Below are 20,784 nucleotides of genomic sequence, written 5' to 3'. Positions count from 1 at the left end.
ATGTGCTGGTATTATCAAATACAACAGATTTGCCCTGCTGAAGAAATCTGAAGACCATCTATGAGTTCTTCACAGAGCACACAGGGATATTTAAACTATAGATGAAGAATGTACATAACAGCTGTGATACAAATGAATAGGCAGCCTGTAACTATAAAACCTCAAACCATAAGGAACACATTTTCTACCACAGAATTCTCACAGTAAAATCCAACTGGTACCTGCCATTACACTTCTGATCTTCCATTTTAACATTAAAAGCTCTTTGCTTTTGCTTATTTCAAGTACTTGGGAGAGGAACGAATCCAGTTTGAGCTATTTTCCCATCTGCCAAGCCACTATTTTCAAATTTTAATTTACAGATTATTCAAGGAAGTGCAACCTCTGTGTCAGGTAAATTCTGTGTCAGGAAGCTGAGTAATTCACTATTTCATAGAGATAGGGATCAGTTTTGACATGAAAGCCATTGATAGAAAATAAGAATTGAAAGCTAGGGTGTCATTCACAGTAATTCTTTGGAAGAGAGAATTGGTTTATCTTCTCTTGTCACTGTGATCTTGGTCTTACTTCTTACATAGACTTGACTAAAGAGTGATGTTATTGGAAGATTGAATGCATTAGTACAGACAACACTCAAGAAGCAAACAATATCCCTGTGACAAAGTTATCACAAATACTCTGTCTTCTGAATGAACACCTATCTACCCATTACTCAGTGTCATTCAGAATAATTGTAGCATTCCAAAACTCAGGCAGTTCAGCTAGCTGCGACTGGCCTCATATTCAGGAGTACAATACGTTTTGAGTCTGCATTTTAATCTAGAATTCCAGTTCACTTTTCCCCCTCCCCACCTAGAAATTCTCAGAATGTCCCTAACAAAAATTCCAACTTTGAGCCATTATGTCCTCCTCGCCAATTTAACATCCAGGATCTCTAAATAATGGAGATTGATTGGTCTCTTATTAACAGAACACTCAGATTTGATTTAATTTCATTTCAGTCATGAGCAGAAAATTACATTAAATATTTCCTTTTAAATCTAGCCAGGGGTCCTCAAATTCTGGCAGTCCCAGGCAGCCAAATATTATTTTCTACTATCTAGATGCGATGTCCTCTCACACCATATTACAGCAATTTTATATGGATTTTCAAAACAAATATAAATTTATCCAGGGTGAAGTTAGGGTTAAACACGGGATTTATCTGTGCTAGGCAGCATGTGAAATTATCTTTTTTTAAACTTTTTATTTGTATGATCTGCACTAGGAGATAAGAGAAGCAAGACCATAATGGTTTTCCTGATCCTCTCAGCAGTATTCATTACAACTATGATATCCTTCTGGGTAGACTTGAAGGAATGGGAATTGGGGGCACAGTATTAAACTGGTTGCTAATTCATGAGATATAGGGTCACAATTATAGTGCCAGGGGACTGCTGTACTTCACAAGCATTGTCTTAGTAATCTCTACAGCAATAACACCAGGCATAGGCAAACTTGGCCCTCCAGATGTTTTGGGACTACAACTCCCATCATCCCTAGCTAACAGGACCAGTGGTCAGGGATGATGGGAGTTGTAGTCCCAAAACATCTGAAGGGCAGAGTTTGCTTGTGCCTGAATAACACAGCCCAGTAAATATAGCGAAATATACATGAAAACTTTAGAGTAAGTGTGAAATAGATTATTTTTGAAGCAGGTGAAGCCACACACACAAAATACACTAAAAGTTGTAATGTCCAGCCCAGAGCAAAGTGTTTCTTTCCCAACCCCCGTTATCATATTGGCCTTATTATAGAGAATAACCACCACTCCAGGCATCCCAGTTCATCTTCAAAAGCCACATGTGTTTAGCAGAGGCCTCAGAGCCAGTGAAGGAGTGGTGCCTGACTCAAACTCCTAGGAGCCAACTCCTAGGGGCCAAGGTCCCTTCGACTTTTACTTAGCAATTATTAAGGACCCTGGTCACCACACATACTATATTTTACAATTACTTTAAGGTTTTGCCTTATTTTTAAGTTTTGTTATTCAATTGGTGCAGAGGGAAAGCTTATGCTGAAACCGTGAGACAGAGGGAAGTTTTTAATGTGTGATGTCTTACTGTATTTTAATTTGTTGGAAGCTGCCAGAGTAGCTGGGGTGGCATGTAAATAACAACAACAACCTACGACTACTACTATTATCAACGTCATCATCATGGCCTTCCTGATTTGTACACAGTCTATTATCTGCTATGCCACACTGGCTGAAAGTATTTCATCCTACAGATAACCCCTCTCTTTTATAAGCAGTAAAAGTAAAGGTAAAGGGACCCCTGACCATTAGGTCCAGTCGTGACCGACTCTGGGGTTGCGGCGCTCATCTCGCTTTATTGGCCGAGGGAGCCGGCGTATAGCTTCTGGGTGATGTGGCCAGCATGACTAAGCTGCTTCTGGTGAACCAGAGCAGCGCACGGAAACGCCGTTTACCTTCCTGCCAGAGCGGTACCTATTTATCTACTTGCACTTTGACATGCTTTCGAACTGCTAGGTTGGCAGAAGCAGGGACCAAGCAATGGGAGCTCACCCTGTCGTGGGGATTCAAACCGCCGAACTTCTGATCGGCAAGTCCTAGGCTCTGTGGTTTAACCCACAACGCTGTGTAACATTGCAGTAGAGGAAGATCTACAGCAAGAGTGAATACAGACCTATCAGATTGTCAACACTATATATCAGCAAAGAACACAAGCAGCCCCGCCAGTTTCTACTTACTTTGTTTGAAAGCATGGTAGACATTCAGCAACGTCAAATGATCTCCATCTATGTGGGCGAACCTCATCTTGGCCTCATCCGCCGCTTTCTTGGCTTCCGTGGGGCGCACAAAACACTGTGGGACTAAACAAGGTTGGTATGGGCCCAACACAAACGCCCATATCGATGAGTCACGCATTCACAGATAGAGGAACAAGGCCTAGCTAGGTCAGTTCACAGAGCATAGGGCAGGGCAGGATGGCCTCCAACTGCATCTTGGACTGTCTACTACCTTGATTTGGTACATCAACACCTAACCACATCTGCAAGACAAGAGGGTTTCAAAGCTACAGAATGCCTGATTATTTTGACTAGAAGTAGGCATCAAAAAAATAATAATCCTGAAGGCCATCAAAGCTCCAGTTACGTAATGGAAAGATCGTGTGACCCCGGTACAAAACCAAGTGCTGATAGCTCTGCCTTGCGGTGGAGACAGTGAATTAGATCCAGTGTCCCTCCCTCAAATGGAAGAGATGCTTCTACTTGTGGAAGGGACTGATACCAGATGGAGGAAGGGGGATAGGGTTTTCACTGATTCTCCCTTCTCTCTGCAACCTCCTTCAGTTCCCACATATTCCAGGGACCTCCACCCTTTTTCTGGGGTCACAGAGGACTGCAGGGAGAAGGAAGAATATGAGAAAACTGCTTCTCACCCTTCTAGCAGGAATGTCCCATGGGAACTCTGGATCCAACCCAATGAATGTTTAAATAAGTAGCCTATGGCCAATGACCAAGATACACAGCAACCCTTGTAAAACGTTATGCCGACACCTAATCTACTCATAAGAGAATATTAAGATGTATTATGCCTCTGTCACCAACAGCAGGCATTGCTATCAGCACTGGCAGACAGAAACATATGTGAATAAGCATATTTAGATATAAACGTGTATACGCGTGTATAGCAGTCCAGGGCTTTGAAGTTTGCGGCAGTGGTGGAAGGTAGACTGCTCAGCAGTTTTTTCAGACGTTAACAAGCAAATCTGAATTTAGTGCACTGTGACTCTACTAGTACTCTTTACACATTGAACTCTTTAAACAATGCATTTTTTTCTGATTTAATTTGAAATGTCAAAATGAATGGTAATTAATAACCACAAGTAGTGATTTTACTATTTATAGTAGGTAAACACTCCATAAAGCAGCTCATTTGATGCTAGCACAAGCTTCTCTGACTTATAGAAATTATGTATACGTCCTTCATACATGCTTCTAAGTCTTTCCCCTAGAATTTTTGTGCAAATATCATCTTAAAACCTACACACGTGTTTAACTAAAACCAAACATAATGGATGATGAAAGAACAAGAATGAATGTCTACCTCTACCTGCCATTTAAACTTCATGGTATTTTTGCTTTGGTTACAACCAAAGCTTGTAAAGACTCCTATCACGATTTTTTAAAATAAGTAATACACACAACTTTTAAATTGGTCTATCAGCCTCCTAACTGCGCAGACACACTGGGAAAAGATTGATAACAATACGGAAATTGAATATTCTGCACAACTGCAATATGCCAACCGAAGTACTGCAAGAGCCACACTGTTTACAGTGCGTAATTTAAAAAAACTATGAACCAAAGTCTATTCTACAAAACAGAGTACTCCAAAGACAGAAAATTATTTGAATTATTTGGCTCTAAGGCTAATAAAAAGCATTATGGCAAAAAGCCATTAATTCACTGATGTAATAACTAGTATTTACAAATAAAAATTAGTTGTATTCTTACTGTAAGTTGTAGAATGAAAAGCTGTACTTTTTATCATCTGCTTAAAGACATCTTATTATGGCTTTAGTTTAAAGAATCAAAATTACTTCAGTTTGGGTAGCTTTGGTAAGCTTTACTATTTCCTATTTCATTTTATCTAACATTTGTGTCCATTTAATTATTTGCACACATCTATATCCACACACCTGGAACTGAGGGTGACTTACTTCTGAGTAGACTGGTATAGTCCTGTACTCTAAATCCAGGGTGTCATGTCTCCCTTCACATTTTGCTCACTGTAATTATGTTTATTGATTCTGTTGGCGACACTTTAGAAAGCAACATGATTTTAGAATACTGCACCTTAACGGCATCCAAGAAAATAGCTATCCCTCAGAATAAGAATATTTTTTTTAAGATTGTGTGCTAGTAATAAAATGCTGTAACAAATAATGAGTGCACCCATTCTTAATTTTAAAAGCATGAAGGTATAAATATTTTGTAAAGTATTTGTAGAGGGTTAAAGTAAAATGTCTTCCTTCAAAATATTGACATATGCAGTTAAAGAAATTAATACTATGCAGTTGGAAGCAAGAGCTCGCATCAAGTCTTTGCCTGGTTTGATGGAAATTCATGGCATAAAAAGGCAGGCATCCACCTACCACCACCTCCGCAGATAAAACAACAATTTACATGAAACAATTAGATTCTGCCCTGCCCAGCTGCTCTGAGTCTGAACTGTCAAAATTCTGCAATAAACATTGTAGCTTGCTTTTCGAAAAAATATTGTTAATACGCTGCAATAATAAAGTGATGGGTTGTCTTACTCAAAACCTTTATCTTACTTGCCATCTTGTTGACATCTTGTTGAATGTACAATACGATGAGAAGTTACTATGGGAAAGGTTTCAGCACATACAAAATATGCATTTCTTGCCTTACCTGCACAGATTCTGAGCAGGTTATTTTTAAAGGTTTAGGCTGGTACCCAAAGAAAACACTAGTTCCACATGTCAAACAGGGCTCCGGGCTTGAGCTTCTCAGACAGCAGCATCCCTGTGCAAACCACTTTTGAAACTGAAGTCAGCTTTCAAAAGCAGCATGCGATATGGCTGGGGATGCTTCTCAAAGTTTTAAAAATCCCACTAAGCAGGCCCAAGTCCTCGGATCCATCCAGGCAGCTCTTTGGATTCCAGCCCTAATGAAAACTTGTCCACTGTAACAAAAGACTGCTGCTCAGACAAGGCCACACTACAATTTCTGCATCGGCCACCCTTTAAAAAACTGTGACGGATTAATGCTAAGAAAATGTTTTCTCCGCCTAGCATTCCCTTTTATCAATGAAAACCTGAGACGTTTATGCTAGGATTCTTCTACAGAAAAACTGGTACATACTAGCTATGTAAGTGGCGACCACAAGTTAAAGGGCTGAAAATAAAGTGGATTATTATGACTATCAATCACTTGGTAACAAAAAAAAAAATGGGCATAAGTTAAAAATTTAAGAGACAGAAATGAACTCCTATGATCTGGAATCCTTAGTAGGTATATATTTTTTGCTGCCATGAGAGAAGTTAGACCATTTCACACACAATGACTTCTTTAGCTTCAGTGTTGATTTCATTTATAAACTTTACTCCATTATGTATCACACTATACAATAACTTGGAAAGGCACAGTTCAAACTTTTTAGAAGTTATAAGTCCTGTTGCAGGAACAATAATACAAGCTTCCCCTAACTGGAGATCTGTGTTTTGATTGGCATCTCTGTCCCTGCTATTACCTGACAGCATGGCAGTAATAGATAGAATCTCATTAGAACAGTTGTAGTCGCAACTTGCTATAACCATTTTAGCCAGCTGTGGATCGAGAGGAAATTCTGCCATCATGGATCCCAGTTCAGTCAAGTCTCCATCGTCATTTAAAGCAGCTAGGTAATTCAAAAGCTCAAGTGCTCTCATCAAGGTCTCTGGAGCTGTAAAAAAACCAACATACTCTTATAAATTAATCTGCCTTTAGGAAGCAAAAATGCAAGTACACTTTTATAAGCAATCTCATTTTCCATTCTGTAGCTGACAAAATCCAGAATACAATCTACCAGAAAATTAAGTTACCGAGATCTAGCCACCGAGGAATCAAATAAAACTCAAATTTGCTTTAGGGTTGTGTTCAACAAGAATCACATCTGTTTTCAGATTAGCCATTTTGGGACCGACTACAGGTATGCTGTTCTACAGACTCTCTTCTAGCCATTTCATACATCTGTAAGTAGGGATATTGCTGAAACTGGATTTGACATAAAATACTTGCCAAAACCTATGGCAAGTTCTTATCTTTTGATAATTTTTTTTTTGCAAGCCTTCTTCAGTCATTACTCACATGGGGAGGGATACATCAGAACATAAAACTACTCAACAGGAACACAGGAAGTTGCCTTTTGCTGAGTTAGACCATTAATTCATCTAGCTCAAGAATGTATGCAATGACTGGCAGTGGAGTGGCTCTCCACGATTTCAGATTGGAGACCTTTCCAACCATACCTGGAGATACCCAGGGATTGAACCTAATGCCTTATGCAGGAAAGTAGATCTTCTACTACTGAGATGTGGCCCTTCCCTAAACGCTTTAAAAGCCAAATTGTTACAATACCTTGTAACACAGGATCAACACTACATTCCAAAACAAGTTGTGGCCCAAACAAATTATGGTGACCGTTACCTCATGCTAGATCATGGGTCGGCAAACTAAGGCCCGGGGGCCAGATCCAGCCCAATCACCTTCTAAATCCGGCTCGCGGGCGGTCCAGGAATCAGCGTGTTTTTACATGAGTAGAATGTGTCCTTTTATTTAAAATGCATCTCTGGGTTATTTGTGGGGCATAGGAATTCTTTTTTCTTCTTCTTTCCAAAATATAGTCCGGCTCCCACCACATGATCTGAGGGACGGGGGACCGGCCCCCTGCTTAAAAAGTCTGCTGACCCCTGTGCTAGATAGTCTGCTGTTCATCATCATAACACCTGTCTTGCATTTTATGTGCCATACATTCACAAGTTCAGCAGGAAGCTAGCAAAGGCATCGCGGCTTTCATTTTTTAAGCATGACATAAGAATACTGATTAGTGACTACTGGACTCCTTTCTCATCTTTCTGTTTAGGCTGATAATGTGGTATATTCTCTTCAGGGAACAAATTTATTTCAGGCTACGGCAAAGTTCCTGACAAAACAATGATCTAGATATTGCTTATTATATTACTGCATGTTGAAGTTTTTACAAAAAACATACCTGGTGGGTCCATAAAATCAAAATGAACCAAATCATCTATGCCTAGTTTCTTCAGCTGTAATACCACAGAACCCAAGTTGGACCTTAGAATTTCAGGATAGGTGTTGTCCTGGAAAACAAATGTTTTATTAATTTTGGTTTCACTTTAGTATCGTATCTGTAATTTTTCCCATTATCCAAAAGCATGAAGACTGCATCCACAGCTGGAACAGAAGACTACAGTCTCAGTGGGCCATACCTGGGGTTGTAAATGTGGTACTGTTATACCTGTCCCAATGGCCCAAGACACAATTAAACTATAGTTCTCTGTCCATTAATATACTTATGTTCATTTATTCAACAGGACTTAGACTGGGGGGGGGGGGAGATCATTGTTGTTGTTTGTTACTAAATTATGCATTTTTGTGTTTTTAAATTGTAAACTATCCTGTAATTCTCAGATGAAGGGCAACATAAAACAGAGCAAGTTAAACTTTACAATGAAATGGATACAAGACCTAGGTCATTTTTAAAAAATTAATGTTTAGAAAAGTATCTGGAAGTAAAATGATGGCAAAACTACATAGCACATCTGAAAAATTACACAAAATTATGTGTACTTAAGTTATTCTATACTAGCAATGTAAAGAAAAGAAATGGGAACTTTATTTCAATTTATGCTGGCTTGTTCTTTTGCTAAGAAATACTGGTCTACTACAGGGCAATCAGGAATAAAGACCCTTTTATACTTTATTAATATTCCTATTTACAAAATCCATAAAGAGGCACTTCTACCTTGCTTGACAACAACGGCCACAATTGTTTATGCGAAGATCTGTGTATGTGTGTATGCAATTGTTAAGTATTCAATGGTAAAGTTCCATGGGCATAAAACTACCACCAGTGATGTTCCCATTGGAAGCAGCCAGCAATTTAACTCAAAATACCTCAAACCAGAATTGGGTATTCTAGGGGAAGGGCAGGGACTGGTTCATCGGGGAGGCTCCAGGATCAAGCCCCTCATTCGTACCAGCCTGGAGCTTTCTCATACTGAAAACCAAGGGAGAGAATTGCACACACAAAAAGTATCCCTATGGGAGAAGGAGGCAGGAGGCAAGTCAGGGTCCTTCACTGAACCTCCTCCCTCAACTGGCACAAACTAGCAGGACTTTGGCAGTAGCAGATGACTTGCTTCCTTGCACCCCACCTGAGACTCACTCAGAATTGCGCTGTACTTGAGATCAAGGCAAATGAAAATGTTGAACATCTTCAATCCGAGAAGCAGAAGTAGTATCAGAAGAGTAATATCACAACCTTCCACAACCAAAATAACAAGGCTGACAGTCAAGTCGTCTAGCATGATACATAGTTCGCAGCTCCAAAGGGAGACTATTATTATGTCTTTTGATGATGAATTATTTTTTAAAAAAAATTCTGGACATCCTGTATTAAACTCTAGTGCAATAATTGGCTTCTAAAATAACTGTAATTTTTGCTCCATAAGACACACTTTTTTCTTCCTAAAAAGTAAGGGGAAATGTCTTATGGGGCGAATGTGTGGTCCCTGGAGCTGAATTGCCCAGGGGCGAAAAGCAGATCATGCTGTTTCTTTTGAAAAAGGGAAGTGGGTGTTGAAACAAAGCCGCTGATCGCAAGCGAGATAAGGGAAATAAAGGAAGTTGCCTGGGAGGGGGGAGGTAAAAGCCTATGGATTTTTACATTGGGTCACCTCAATTTCACCATCAGATCACATAGCATGTCCATGGCTACAGCCTGCACCAAAAAAATCACCCACCCACTGTTGTGTGGGGCTGCAATGGCGCAAAAACGGATCCACGTGGATTCTCAGGATTTTTGCATTGGGCTACCCCAAACTCACCGTCAAATCACATGTCTGTGGCCACAGCATGAACCATAAAAATCATATATCCACTGTTTCGTTCAGAATACTTTTTTTTCTTGTTTTCCTCTTCTAAAAACTAGATGCGTCTTATGGAGCGAAAAATATGGTAGATCTTTTAAAAAGGAATTTACGCACCTGCATCTCGGTTTTGTAAGCCTTCTCCGTATACAGTCGGAAGCACTTGCCTGGCCTAGTACGACCAGCACGACCAGCTCTTTGCTGAGCAGAAGCTTTACTTATTGCAGTCACCAAGAGAGACTCGACTCTTATACGAGGATTGTATACCTATTGGATGGAAGAGTTAAGTACAGAAAACTAGTATGAGTACTGCACATTTCAAAGTTCAAGTATGAAATATGTAAGAAGAAATCCATTCCAATAGGTGGCTTGTTAAACAGGGAACAAAGCTAAGCCATATCTACTACCTATATCTACTATTTTGTTCACTTTCGAAGTAGAATCTATTAAGCAGGTTGGTGTCACAACTGGTTTTTAAACCAAGAGAGAATGGCTTTTCCCATGCTGCAGGAGTTTTTGTAACTAAGTGTAACTCAGTCCTCATTGACTCAGAGAATCTCAGAGCTGGAAGGGACCCTGCGAATCATCTAGTCTAACTCCCTGCAACACAAGAATATGCAACTATCTCATAGAGGACTCAAACCTGCAATCCCGGCGTTATCAGCACCATGCGCTATCAGAAATATTCTTCCAGAAACTGAGGAGTGCTACAACATGAACTCTAATAGCACTGGCCTACTTGTCGCACAGCACTTCTACCTACTTTTTCTTCCACTTACGGATCCACACATTTAACCCCGTTAACCATAAAAAGTAGAAAAGAAGACCAAAGACAGGTCAATTCTAAGTAATTCCATCTTAAGTTCCAGGGAAATAATCTAGCACGTATGAAAGAGTCCATGTTTACCTTTTGCTTGGCAAATCCAGGATCAATGACAAACACAACACCATCTATTGTCAATGATGTCTCGGCAATATTAGTTGACACAACTACCTGTTGAACGATAAAATAGAAATCTCTTCTGTGAATGATACAAATAGGGCAAAAATGTTGTATAGTGATGTCAGGTGCTGCCGCACTTTGAAGCCTTTTTGTCGGGATTTCAAGCACGGGCCGCATGAAAGCCCATTGTAATCAGCTCTGCAAAGGACTTTCCACCCACACTGTTCATTGTAACCTCCTTCAAACCTCAGAGGTTTAAACAAGCCCTGCAAAAAGGAGCTGGGAGTGTGTACCTTAGTAGAACTCTAGGGTGGGGAGAGGATATTCTCAGCTTCAACCTCCCCTCTTCCGCTCTTGCCTGAATCATCCTCCTTTCCTCCCCCTTCCTCTGCCATTGCTACATCTCTGATGTCATGTATTACATCAGTTGTAGAGTGTGTGTGGCTTCCCCAGAATGGCCTGGAAGCCTGAATGGGAAAGCCAATGCAAATAGGTCATGTTACAAGGGTTTCTGCTTGCAAACGAGAATCGCTTTCACTGTTATTCTGTTGCCACCTGCAATATAAGCACTGCCACATTATGTAACCCAACTGCATCATTCAACGTGGGTGAGGTCTCCAAACACAAGCAAGCATACCTTACTTTCAGGGAGACCTTCCCTTCAACCCACTGCTGAACAACTATCTGGGGCATGCTAACATGAGCAGAATTATTGTTGTGACCACTCTGTCAGTTGTTATCCCAAACCCCACACTCTTTCTAACAGCTGAAGCTGGGAGGACAAAACAGAGCCTTGAAATAATGCAGCTCAGAGATAAGAACATCTCATCTCTTTATTCTAGATAACAGGTCTTCAAATGGTGCAGCTGGACCCACTTGTGGGTCACACCCTGATCCAAGGTGGGTCACAACAGGAGCACTACCCCCATGCAAATATATGGTCAACAATTAGGAATTGGATCCCCCAATGCATGTTTGGGTTAAAAGCAAGTCCCAGAATGGAAAAGGTTGAAGAAACCCGTATTAGATCACCATACCACGTGATTACTCATTTTTTTTAAAATGTTGGGTTTCTGGCTACTTTGAACTTAAAACCTCATTATAACACTCACAACTATAAGTCTGCCAAATCACACCCAAGGCTGCTTTGGCCCCACAGGGTGCCTTGAAAATAACACAACACTCCAATTCTCAAACGGCATATTCCCATATCAATGGCAACTCCCTAAGCTTCTCCTTTTCCCACCCCTCTATTGAAGCTATTTCTAAAATTCTGTTTCACTGAAATCTTTTAAATCATGCATTTAAAGTTAATGCATTAATGATTACAAATAAAATTCATTGATTTCCTTATTTTTAAAATTAAACAACATGATTCACTCCTGTTTACAGGACAAAGCTAAACACTCTGATTGTCACGTGGAAGAAAAGAACACTGCGGAAATCACAAATTATGAACTTAAACATCACAGCACCCTAAAATCAGCTGGAAAGACACAAAAGGGTGAGAGATGAGAAAGGAAACTGGACCACATTTCCCAAATATTAGATGTTTTAGCATGTGAAGCTCAAAGCTAAGTTCTTTTGCGATGCACAGTAACCAGATTACGGCAATATATGCCAAGCTATAAAATGTATACAGTGTAATTCTATACACGTCTACTCTGAAATAAGTTCCACTGATTTCAATGTGACTAACTCTCACCTAAACGGGTATAGGATAATAGTGTTAATAACTTTACCTTTCGTCCTATTGCACCATTTGTTTTTTTTGGAGGGGGAGGCTCAAAAATCCTCTGTTGCTGCTGCGGCGGAAGTGTAGAATATAATGGAATGATTTTAATGTCACCAACTTCAGGGCCCAGATCATCAATTTCACGCTTTATCCTCTTACAGGCTTCATCTATTTCCTACACAAACAAGAGTCCATGAAAACTTTAAACTTTTTTCCAGCTTAATGGCTATGAAAGCTTTTTTAAAAAATGAAGACGACTTGCTACAAAACAAGTTATTTTTAAACTAATTTGGACATTTGTTGAATTTTCAATGGGACTTCTACAGCAGTCCAAGATGCCTCATAGTCTTTATTCCAATGAGCATAACAGCCTTATTTGCATTCAACACCCTTTTTCTTTTAGTCGTATTTCCTAATTAATTCTCTACAAATTGTACTAAAATTGAAATCTCTCACCCAGGAATATTAAACTGCACTCATGACCTTTTCAATTTTCAGAATCTAAAAGAAATTGATGTGCAAGATATTTTAAATAAGCCAATTAAGCTTTAATGTCACGTATCACTAATGCAATTATATGGAAGATTTGCTTCATTGTATCTAATGAGAACAAACACCTTTACAGTATAAACATAGATGCTCAAGAAACAGCCCATGGTTTATGAAAGACCTCAGAACTCTTACTAAAAATTGTTTTGTATCTTCCCATGGAGAAGGCTACACTGTTATTGAACTTCAAGGTATTTATCAACAAGCTAAGATATTACTAAAGTTCTGAGCAAGTCTCACCCATTAACCTATCCTATGGTGGGAAATACAGAAAAACATGAATTGTCACATTATTACCACATTATTTAATACTAAAACGGATGAAAAAGATGAATGAGGAGCAGTAGTTTGTCTTAAACAAAACTAAAAGGCAAGATATAGTGAAGCATGAACCATGCACTTTATACAGAGAGCTGCTACAGAAATTATGGTTCTACCACTTATTTTCCAATCAAGACTTCAATAAAGATGTAGTTGTCTTTTGTTTCGTGGTCTATTCAACAATCTAGAATCACACCACCTACTGATCACTTTATACTTCAATAGAACTTGCTACAAAAAAGCCCCTAAAATATTAAGAGGGGGACTGGAATGGCACGAATACCTTTTTGAAATCAGAAACCTTTTTTTTAGTTTCTTAGTGCTTTCTTGCAAAAATGATTTCAATGTAAAAAGAAATACCTCTATCACTCTGGGTTAGGATGCCCCCTACTGGTCTACTAAACTAGAAACAAAAAATATACTTACTGTGTAAAGCTATTATTTAGGTATTTTGAGCTGCTGAAATGTTTAAAAAGTTCAGGCAACTTTCTAGTTACGTCACAAAAATAGTTTCAAAACAGGTAAAGCCAAAACCCAATAAACCTATGATATATATCCAGTAACATGCAAAGTTTGTTAGCCTCATAGTAATTTGCTACATAACAGAAACAATAAGCCATGCATTCTAATATCCCCTGCTTCACAGTGGGTATATTATGTGTTCTAATCACAGTGAATGCATACTGTGACCACATTAGTTCAAATGTATCAGACAATGTGGTTAAGATTATTTGGTGGAACCCAAGACTCTATATAAAAGTGCTCACTCAACAGACATGTTCAATACCTGTTGATTAGTATTAAGTATTAAATACTTATTATTTATCAAAATATTAAGTATTAAAACAGAAGAATTTGAACTTTCCATTTTAGAATGTGGAAATCACCGTAGTAGGTTTGTAAAACCTATAGATGTCAGATTAAAAGAACACAAAAGATGAATTCAAAATGGGCAGGGAGGTAGTTTCATGGTTAATGACCAGATGATCTTATAGTAAGTTCAGTTCTCCAAATATGTGCTAGAATCAGAGCAGGATTCTACAGTTTGCTTTTTTGGATAGCCGTAGAATCTGCTAGGAAACAAAAATAAGAGGTCACAGCAAGCTCCCTCAATTACTGACAGGGTTGGGTCCTGCCATTGCTGCTACAGAAAAGAGCAAAGGCACTATTGGAATAGCAAGTGCTACTATGAACAAGCATCTTTCTTCCACAGCTCAGAGTGGAAAACAGGGCCACCAAAGCTACGACATAGGACTCTCTGCACTTCCAAGAAAGGTTGCTAAGCAACAGTGACAGACTCTTAAGATATTTGCTTCTTCTGGGCACACCAATGAGCTGAAGTGTTGGCTCCCCAAGGAGAATGGAAGGAAAGTATTTTGCTCAGCAGCCTTTTCTTCCTGTGAGACACTTTGAGGAGCGTCTGTACGTCTACTCTGTTGACCAGCAACCACAAAGTTTCTAATTCCAGGACACCTCAACTATGGAGAACAAGGCTGAGGAAGTCCCAGCCTTGAAGTAATTCACATTATTACACATCAACATGTGAACATGCTGGTTTGTATCTGGCATTTAAATAAAATGCCCATTTACATATGCAGCACCGGTCTATAGTAGCTCAAAGCTTCCGACATCGGAAATAGATATTATCAACTATATTGGATGGGAAGACAGGAAATGATAAGAACCCAAAGCAATAACAACAAACCACAGTAGGATATGAGACTTTTTACAAAAAGCTAAGGCGTTTCTCACAAGGAGATCTTTGGAAGTCCTTCGAAATATCATTCAATTTTTTGTCCAGATTCATTTTGCCCAAGGGATTTGGCTAATCAAGAATAGCTTCTAATGCAACGTTCTGTACTTGGGTATACACCTGAGTATAGGCATGGAAACAGTGACAGTGCTCCCAATTCCAAACATGTAAAAGGCACAAGCTGCAAATATACACATAATAGCCTTTCATTGCTGACACACTGTGCATACATTTGAATATGTATAGCCAGGTGGAAAGTGTTGCCGCAGAAGCCCGCTAACAGGTAACAGAATACAACTGGAGCAGTGTTTCCTAAACCACAAGCAGTCTAATGCTCTTGTCTTACCAACCACCTGAAAGAACATGCTGAAAAGCGGTTCTTTCTGTAAAGTCTTTGAAACAGCACCATCAGAGCAGTTGACACTGTGAGCCACTGTCTCGTGTAATGGCCGCCACAAAGGTCTTTCAAGCAACCTGCCATGCGGCTGTTGCAGTTTAAGAATCAATGGACTAGTAGTAATTTGACTGCTACACGATCTCTAACAATGCCTTCCCTCTCTTCATACTATGAGCTCTGTCTTCTGGCTGAAGTACATAATACCAGCTATACCACAGTGCAGAAGCAGCCAAATTTTAATTCAGATTTTTTCCCCTGCTGTCTTCCCACATGACAGTCATAACATAAAAGAATATCTATATAGGAAAATGGTTCAGAATATAATAAAAAGATTAAGACTATCTGGACTAAAGGTTACTTTTTATAACAGTAATTAGCCTCTCCTAACCTCTAAATCGATCATAAAATCAATGGAGAATTAATTATTATGTAGTGTATATGCAATTCCTTGGGTTTCAACTCCACCAAGGATGGAAATATAGTTAAGGTTTCTATAGATACTTCAATCTGCCATCAAATAAATGCCTTTTGTCTTCAGCTGCAGCAGAATACATTAGTTGACTGTCAGAACACATTAGTGTTAGTCCTAAACGTACTTAGGGCTACTGTGTTAGTACAGGTGCTTCCTTGGAAAGTTAAAAATGAGAAGATGCAACTGAACATTTGGACACTGAAATGGCTTGCTTATGTGTCTAGTTGTAATGAGTACACAAGGGTGCAGTATGGAAAGCAAGTCATTTGCTAGGCAATTTAAAGCAACGGTAGAAATTTTCGCAGTATATCCATCTCTCTTGTGGTTTACATCAAAGAGCAGTGCATAAGCTGAACGGTCAATTCACTTTCTACACATGTTTTTACAAAAAGATTTATTCCTCAGGTCTTACTCTGTCTTTACTGTAGTTGTTTGTGCAGGATGTTTCTTGTCTTGCTGCTAGTCACATACAATTTAGAAAAATGTTACAAATTTCAAACTGTCTTTCTGAAAGTCTCTTCTGACATATATGCTTACAATGTCTGACAAATGAAGCAACTGCACACCTAAAGTTTGAAGCATCAAAGCCAACATGTCTCATGGGCATATGTTTTTATCAGCAGCACATTAGACCAATCCTGTCGATTAATTCAAAAATCAGCAGAATACACAAAATAAAACTATTTTCTTGCACCTCCAGGTTGTGCCGTGAAGTATTACCGGCAAAGCACAACCTGTTATATTGAAATTTATTTATACTGTCACACAGCTGACTGTGCTAAGGTGAATCTGTTCCATTTGATCCAGGAGGAAGAAATGTGGTTTACAGATATTGCTCCAAATCAGGGCTCTAGCCAAACCTGCTCCAGATCTTCCAGTATCTGCAGGACATTAAAGGCTTGTGCGGCTTTTTATACTGCGTATCTCTTGCCACAGTTAAGTCAGAAATAGCTGCAACAGACTACAAGATCTAGGGATCTGTTCATTCCTTCTGACATTTTATATGAAGGTGAGCACAGCCCCCTAATCAAAAAGAAATGGCTACAACCGATCAAGAACTTCTTCAGCACCTACAACTGCAGAAGGTGGCATGTCAGGGAGGGAAATACTAATACTGTGCTGAATGCAAGTCTCAAAAACAACATCTTCTTTTACACCTTGTCCCCGTGCACCAGAGCCAGGGTCGCTTTTGCAATGGGTTCTGCAATCACATCCCTGGAACGTTAGAGAAATGGGAGTTCCACACACCAGGCTCTTTATCCCTTTAGCTTCTTTCGCATGGAAAGAATATACAAAGAAGCATACAGCTCACCTCACACGGAGAGAGCAATTGAATTGCTGTTTCATGTGTCCAGCCAGTCAGGAGCACAGCTTCTTTAACTGGGGGAAACCATACTGCTGAATCAAATGACTAAGGACACTGGTGACTGCTCCCAACTCAGATGTGCCAGCATGCAGCAAGAGACTTAAGTTAATGAAAGCCGTAGGGGAGGGATACCTCAGCACATTCACTACTATCTACAATCACACAGTGAACCACAGAAACTGCCACCGTAAAGCACTCCACCTCCCGCCTCAATATTCCAAGACTGTGGATAGGGATTACAGATATTTTGTCAAGCAGAAAACGTTCAGTTTTCCCCACTTCAATTGCATCCTACTATCTTGTTGCAGAGAAAGTAGCAACTTGGATTCCTCAAGTATTAAGTTGGAATTCGTTGGAACAAAAAGAAAAAGGAATTTCATTATGGGTTGTTTTATGATACAGGATGGATTCCTCCTGATCCCATCTGCAACCTAGTGGGATGATCTGGACTGCGAGGATGTTGTGAAAGAGAAAATATGAGGGAATCTCTCTTGCAGAACAGTGAAGAATTGATAATTTTAATCTCTGCCAGACTTCTAATTGATTTCTTATTTCTTTCCATGTTCTTATGTAATTATCCTTGAACAAATTAATATTCTTCGTTGTTATATAAATCCCCAGATAGTTTATCTTTTTTACAATTTGCAGACCAACTTGTTTTTTCTAAATTCTTTTTCTCCAATCCGTTCATATTTTTGACCATTATCTTCGTTTTGTCTTTGTTTAATTTAAATCCTGCTACCCTTCCAAATTCTTCCATCTTCTGTAATAATTTATTTATACTATTTATTGGATTTTCCACCATTACTATTTTAAACTGTTTTCAAATTGTCTTTGACTTCCTCCAAATTAAGTAAATGCAATAGCATTATTTCACAGCTGTGCTGCTGATTTCGCTGTCAGATCAGGACTTTGGGGGAGTCACCATATTCAGAGCACAACATCTTTTGCTTTGTCTATATGTTCTCTGTATCTGTTTTTAGAGTACAAAGAGGATATACTAACTGAAACCTCACATGAATAAGGGATTTGCTTACAGGACCTAGATGAGGTAGTTCAGAAGTGGAAAACACTGTGAGTTTACTGTAAGAAGACAGAATTGAACAGATATGCTACATGCAGTTTACACATTTAGAACCTTTGAAAAGTGGCCTGCACATCACCTTAAATAATAACACTACACATCTAGAAAGGTTTGAAGAGGGAAATCAGCAAATTAGAAACTTTTACAGAAATAGAAATCTCTTTTCCAATCTTGTCTTTTAAAAGCAATCTTTTGTTTAGATTGGTTATAAACTTATTTGGGGTAACATGCACAAATTTCATCCCACTAGTGAAACAGCCATTCTGCAAGGGGGAACCTTCTGAATGTAACAATAAAATCTAAGGTGTTACATTTGTGAAGTATGTTCATAGATAGCCTCTTATGACTTTGATTCCAGTAAATGCAACGTTTTGAAATGAAACCTTTTAAATAATTTTTAAAAACCCTCTTGAGTATAAAGTCCTGAGCAGATGCCAGCTATGAGGTTATGCAAAAAATTAATAAAGAGGAAGGACATTCTCCTTGAGATGCAAGTACTATTTTTCTCAGTCTACATTTTAACTACTGTTTGTCCATTTAGTGTATTTCAACTGTAATCCACACAGAGCTTTTCTTATGAAGCTCTGCCACTGTCGAAAAATAAGTACCGTATTTTTTGCACCATAACACTCACTTTTTTCCTCCTAAAAAGTAAGGGGAAATGTCTGTGCGTGTTATGGAGGGAATGCCTACGGGTGGCATGCCTACGGATTTTCCTCCTCTAAAAACTACGTGTGTGTTATGGTCAAGTGCGTGTTATAGAGCGAAAAATACGGTAGTTAGTACAGTGGTGCCCCACAAGACGAATGCCTCGCAAGACGGAAAACTCGCTAGACGAAAGAGTTTTCCGTTTTGGAGGTGCTTCGCAAAACGAATCTCCTATGGGCTTGCTTCGCAAGACGAAGATGTCTTGCGAGTTCCTGTGGGTTTTTTTTTCCTTCCCCCCTTTTTCTAAGCTGCTAAGCCGCTTATCAGCTGATCCGATCAGCAGATAAGCCGCTAAAAGCCGCTAATAGCGCTAATCCGCTAATCCTTCAATGGGCTTGCTTCGCAAGACGAAAAAACCACCAGACGAAGAGAATCACAGAACGGATTCATTTCGTCTTGCGAGGCACCACTGTAACTCCTAAGAGAAAATACTTTTTTAATATAGTGCAAAAGCCTCACGTGCAACCTTTATGAGAAAAAAATCTCAGAAATACCTCTTGCCCAGTAAGAAAAAGTAGAAGATCTCCTTCCTCCTCTTCACACATATGAATCTGGATTACTGTGCGAATAGCTGCCTCAAGGTAATCCCTTTCCGGTTCTGGGGTATAAAAGATCTCCACAGGATGCGTACGGCCAGGAATAGTGAGGAGAGGGCAGTTGTCAAAATAAATCTGAAACTTGCCGGCATCAAGAGTTGCACTCATAACTATAACCTGCAATATTAAAAGGGAAAGGTGTTATTTGGAAGTTGGCTCCCACATACCAATTCTTAGGTACACGAAAATGCAACGTGACTATCAAAACCAACATGATCACACCGTCATATTCACATTTGCTTAAGTTACTATCCTAGGTACACTCACTTGGGAATTCATTGAGACTTGCTTTTGAATAAATACACACAGGATAGTACTGTGTGTTTAATAAAGCAAACATTGGGGAAGAAAGGGGCGAACAAAGTTGCTAAAATATTACTTATAACCTAAGGTTTTCCATGAATTATAAAAGTTCCCACTATGATCAAATATCAAAATGCAAAATGCAAACCTTATTTAACCATGTGCAAAGCAATCCAGTAGTGAGAACATCTTCTACAAACGTGTTTTCCAACATTCTACATTTGATATATACTACTGACCTTTAAATCAGATCTTTGCCTTACAACCTCTTTTAGAACTCCCATCAAAATATCGGTAGCCAGTGTTCTTTCATGGGCTTCGTCAAGAATTATTACTCCATAACGTTCCAGCAAAGGGTCATTCATAGCTTCACGTAGTAACATACCATCAGTCATGTACCTGAACAGGAAACCAATATTTTAATCCCAGATACAGGATGTTTTTCTTCTTCCCTTACTTCATACAGAAAATGCTCTTAACTTTCCTCCTATCTGCTTCTTCCTGAACTTGGAAGGATTAAACTGTACACAGTCCAATGTTTTTGGTCAGTGTTAGCACCACACTAACTGTTTCCTTGCAATCTTGGTTGATATGGTCATGAGTTAATAATGTTAATAATGGCAGCAAGGTATGTCTAGCTGCTATGGGGAAGCGTAATGTCATTGCCAGCTTTCCTGCTTGACAGTGATGAAAGCAATAAATACCACACAGATCCCTCTCTATCACGACCATATTTATGGTATATATACCAACCAACTAAAAACTACAGGGTAGACCTCTTTTATCCCTTGCACAGAATGTGTGCATTTTTCTTTAGCCTAGCCATTAAAAACATACTGCAGACACCCCAGGTCAATGGTCTTTGCATTTCTGACAG

At 39.2% G+C, this 20,784-nt stretch overlaps 1 protein-coding gene across 1 annotated transcript in view; it reads right to left on the bottom strand.

The window, feature by feature from the left end:
- Positions 1-20,784, bottom strand: part of DHX15 (DEAH-box helicase 15) — a 46,047-nt gene that overhangs the window by 9,187 nt on the left and 16,076 nt on the right. Inside the window, exons 4-11 of the mRNA XM_082237396.1 lie at positions 20,147-20,306; positions 19,503-19,721; positions 12,366-12,533; positions 10,588-10,674; positions 9,798-9,947; positions 7,781-7,889; positions 6,281-6,472; positions 2,749-2,871 (exon numbers count right to left, since the gene is read on the bottom strand). Of these exons, the coding sequence (XP_082093522.1) occupies positions 2,749-2,871; positions 6,281-6,472; positions 7,781-7,889; positions 9,798-9,947; positions 10,588-10,674; positions 12,366-12,533; positions 19,503-19,721; positions 20,147-20,306 (1,208 nt within the window). The remainder of the gene's footprint in view (positions 1-2,748; positions 2,872-6,280; positions 6,473-7,780; positions 7,890-9,797; positions 9,948-10,587; positions 10,675-12,365; positions 12,534-19,502; positions 19,722-20,146; positions 20,307-20,784) is intronic.

This window comes from Podarcis vaucheri, assembly GCF_965113315.1.
Source record: "Podarcis vaucheri genome assembly, chromosome: 9".
NCBI lineage: Eukaryota > Metazoa > Chordata > Lepidosauria > Squamata > Lacertidae > Podarcis > Podarcis vaucheri.
The sequence above is the reverse complement of the archived record's forward strand: the minus strand, read 5'-3'. Positions and strand labels throughout refer to the sequence as shown.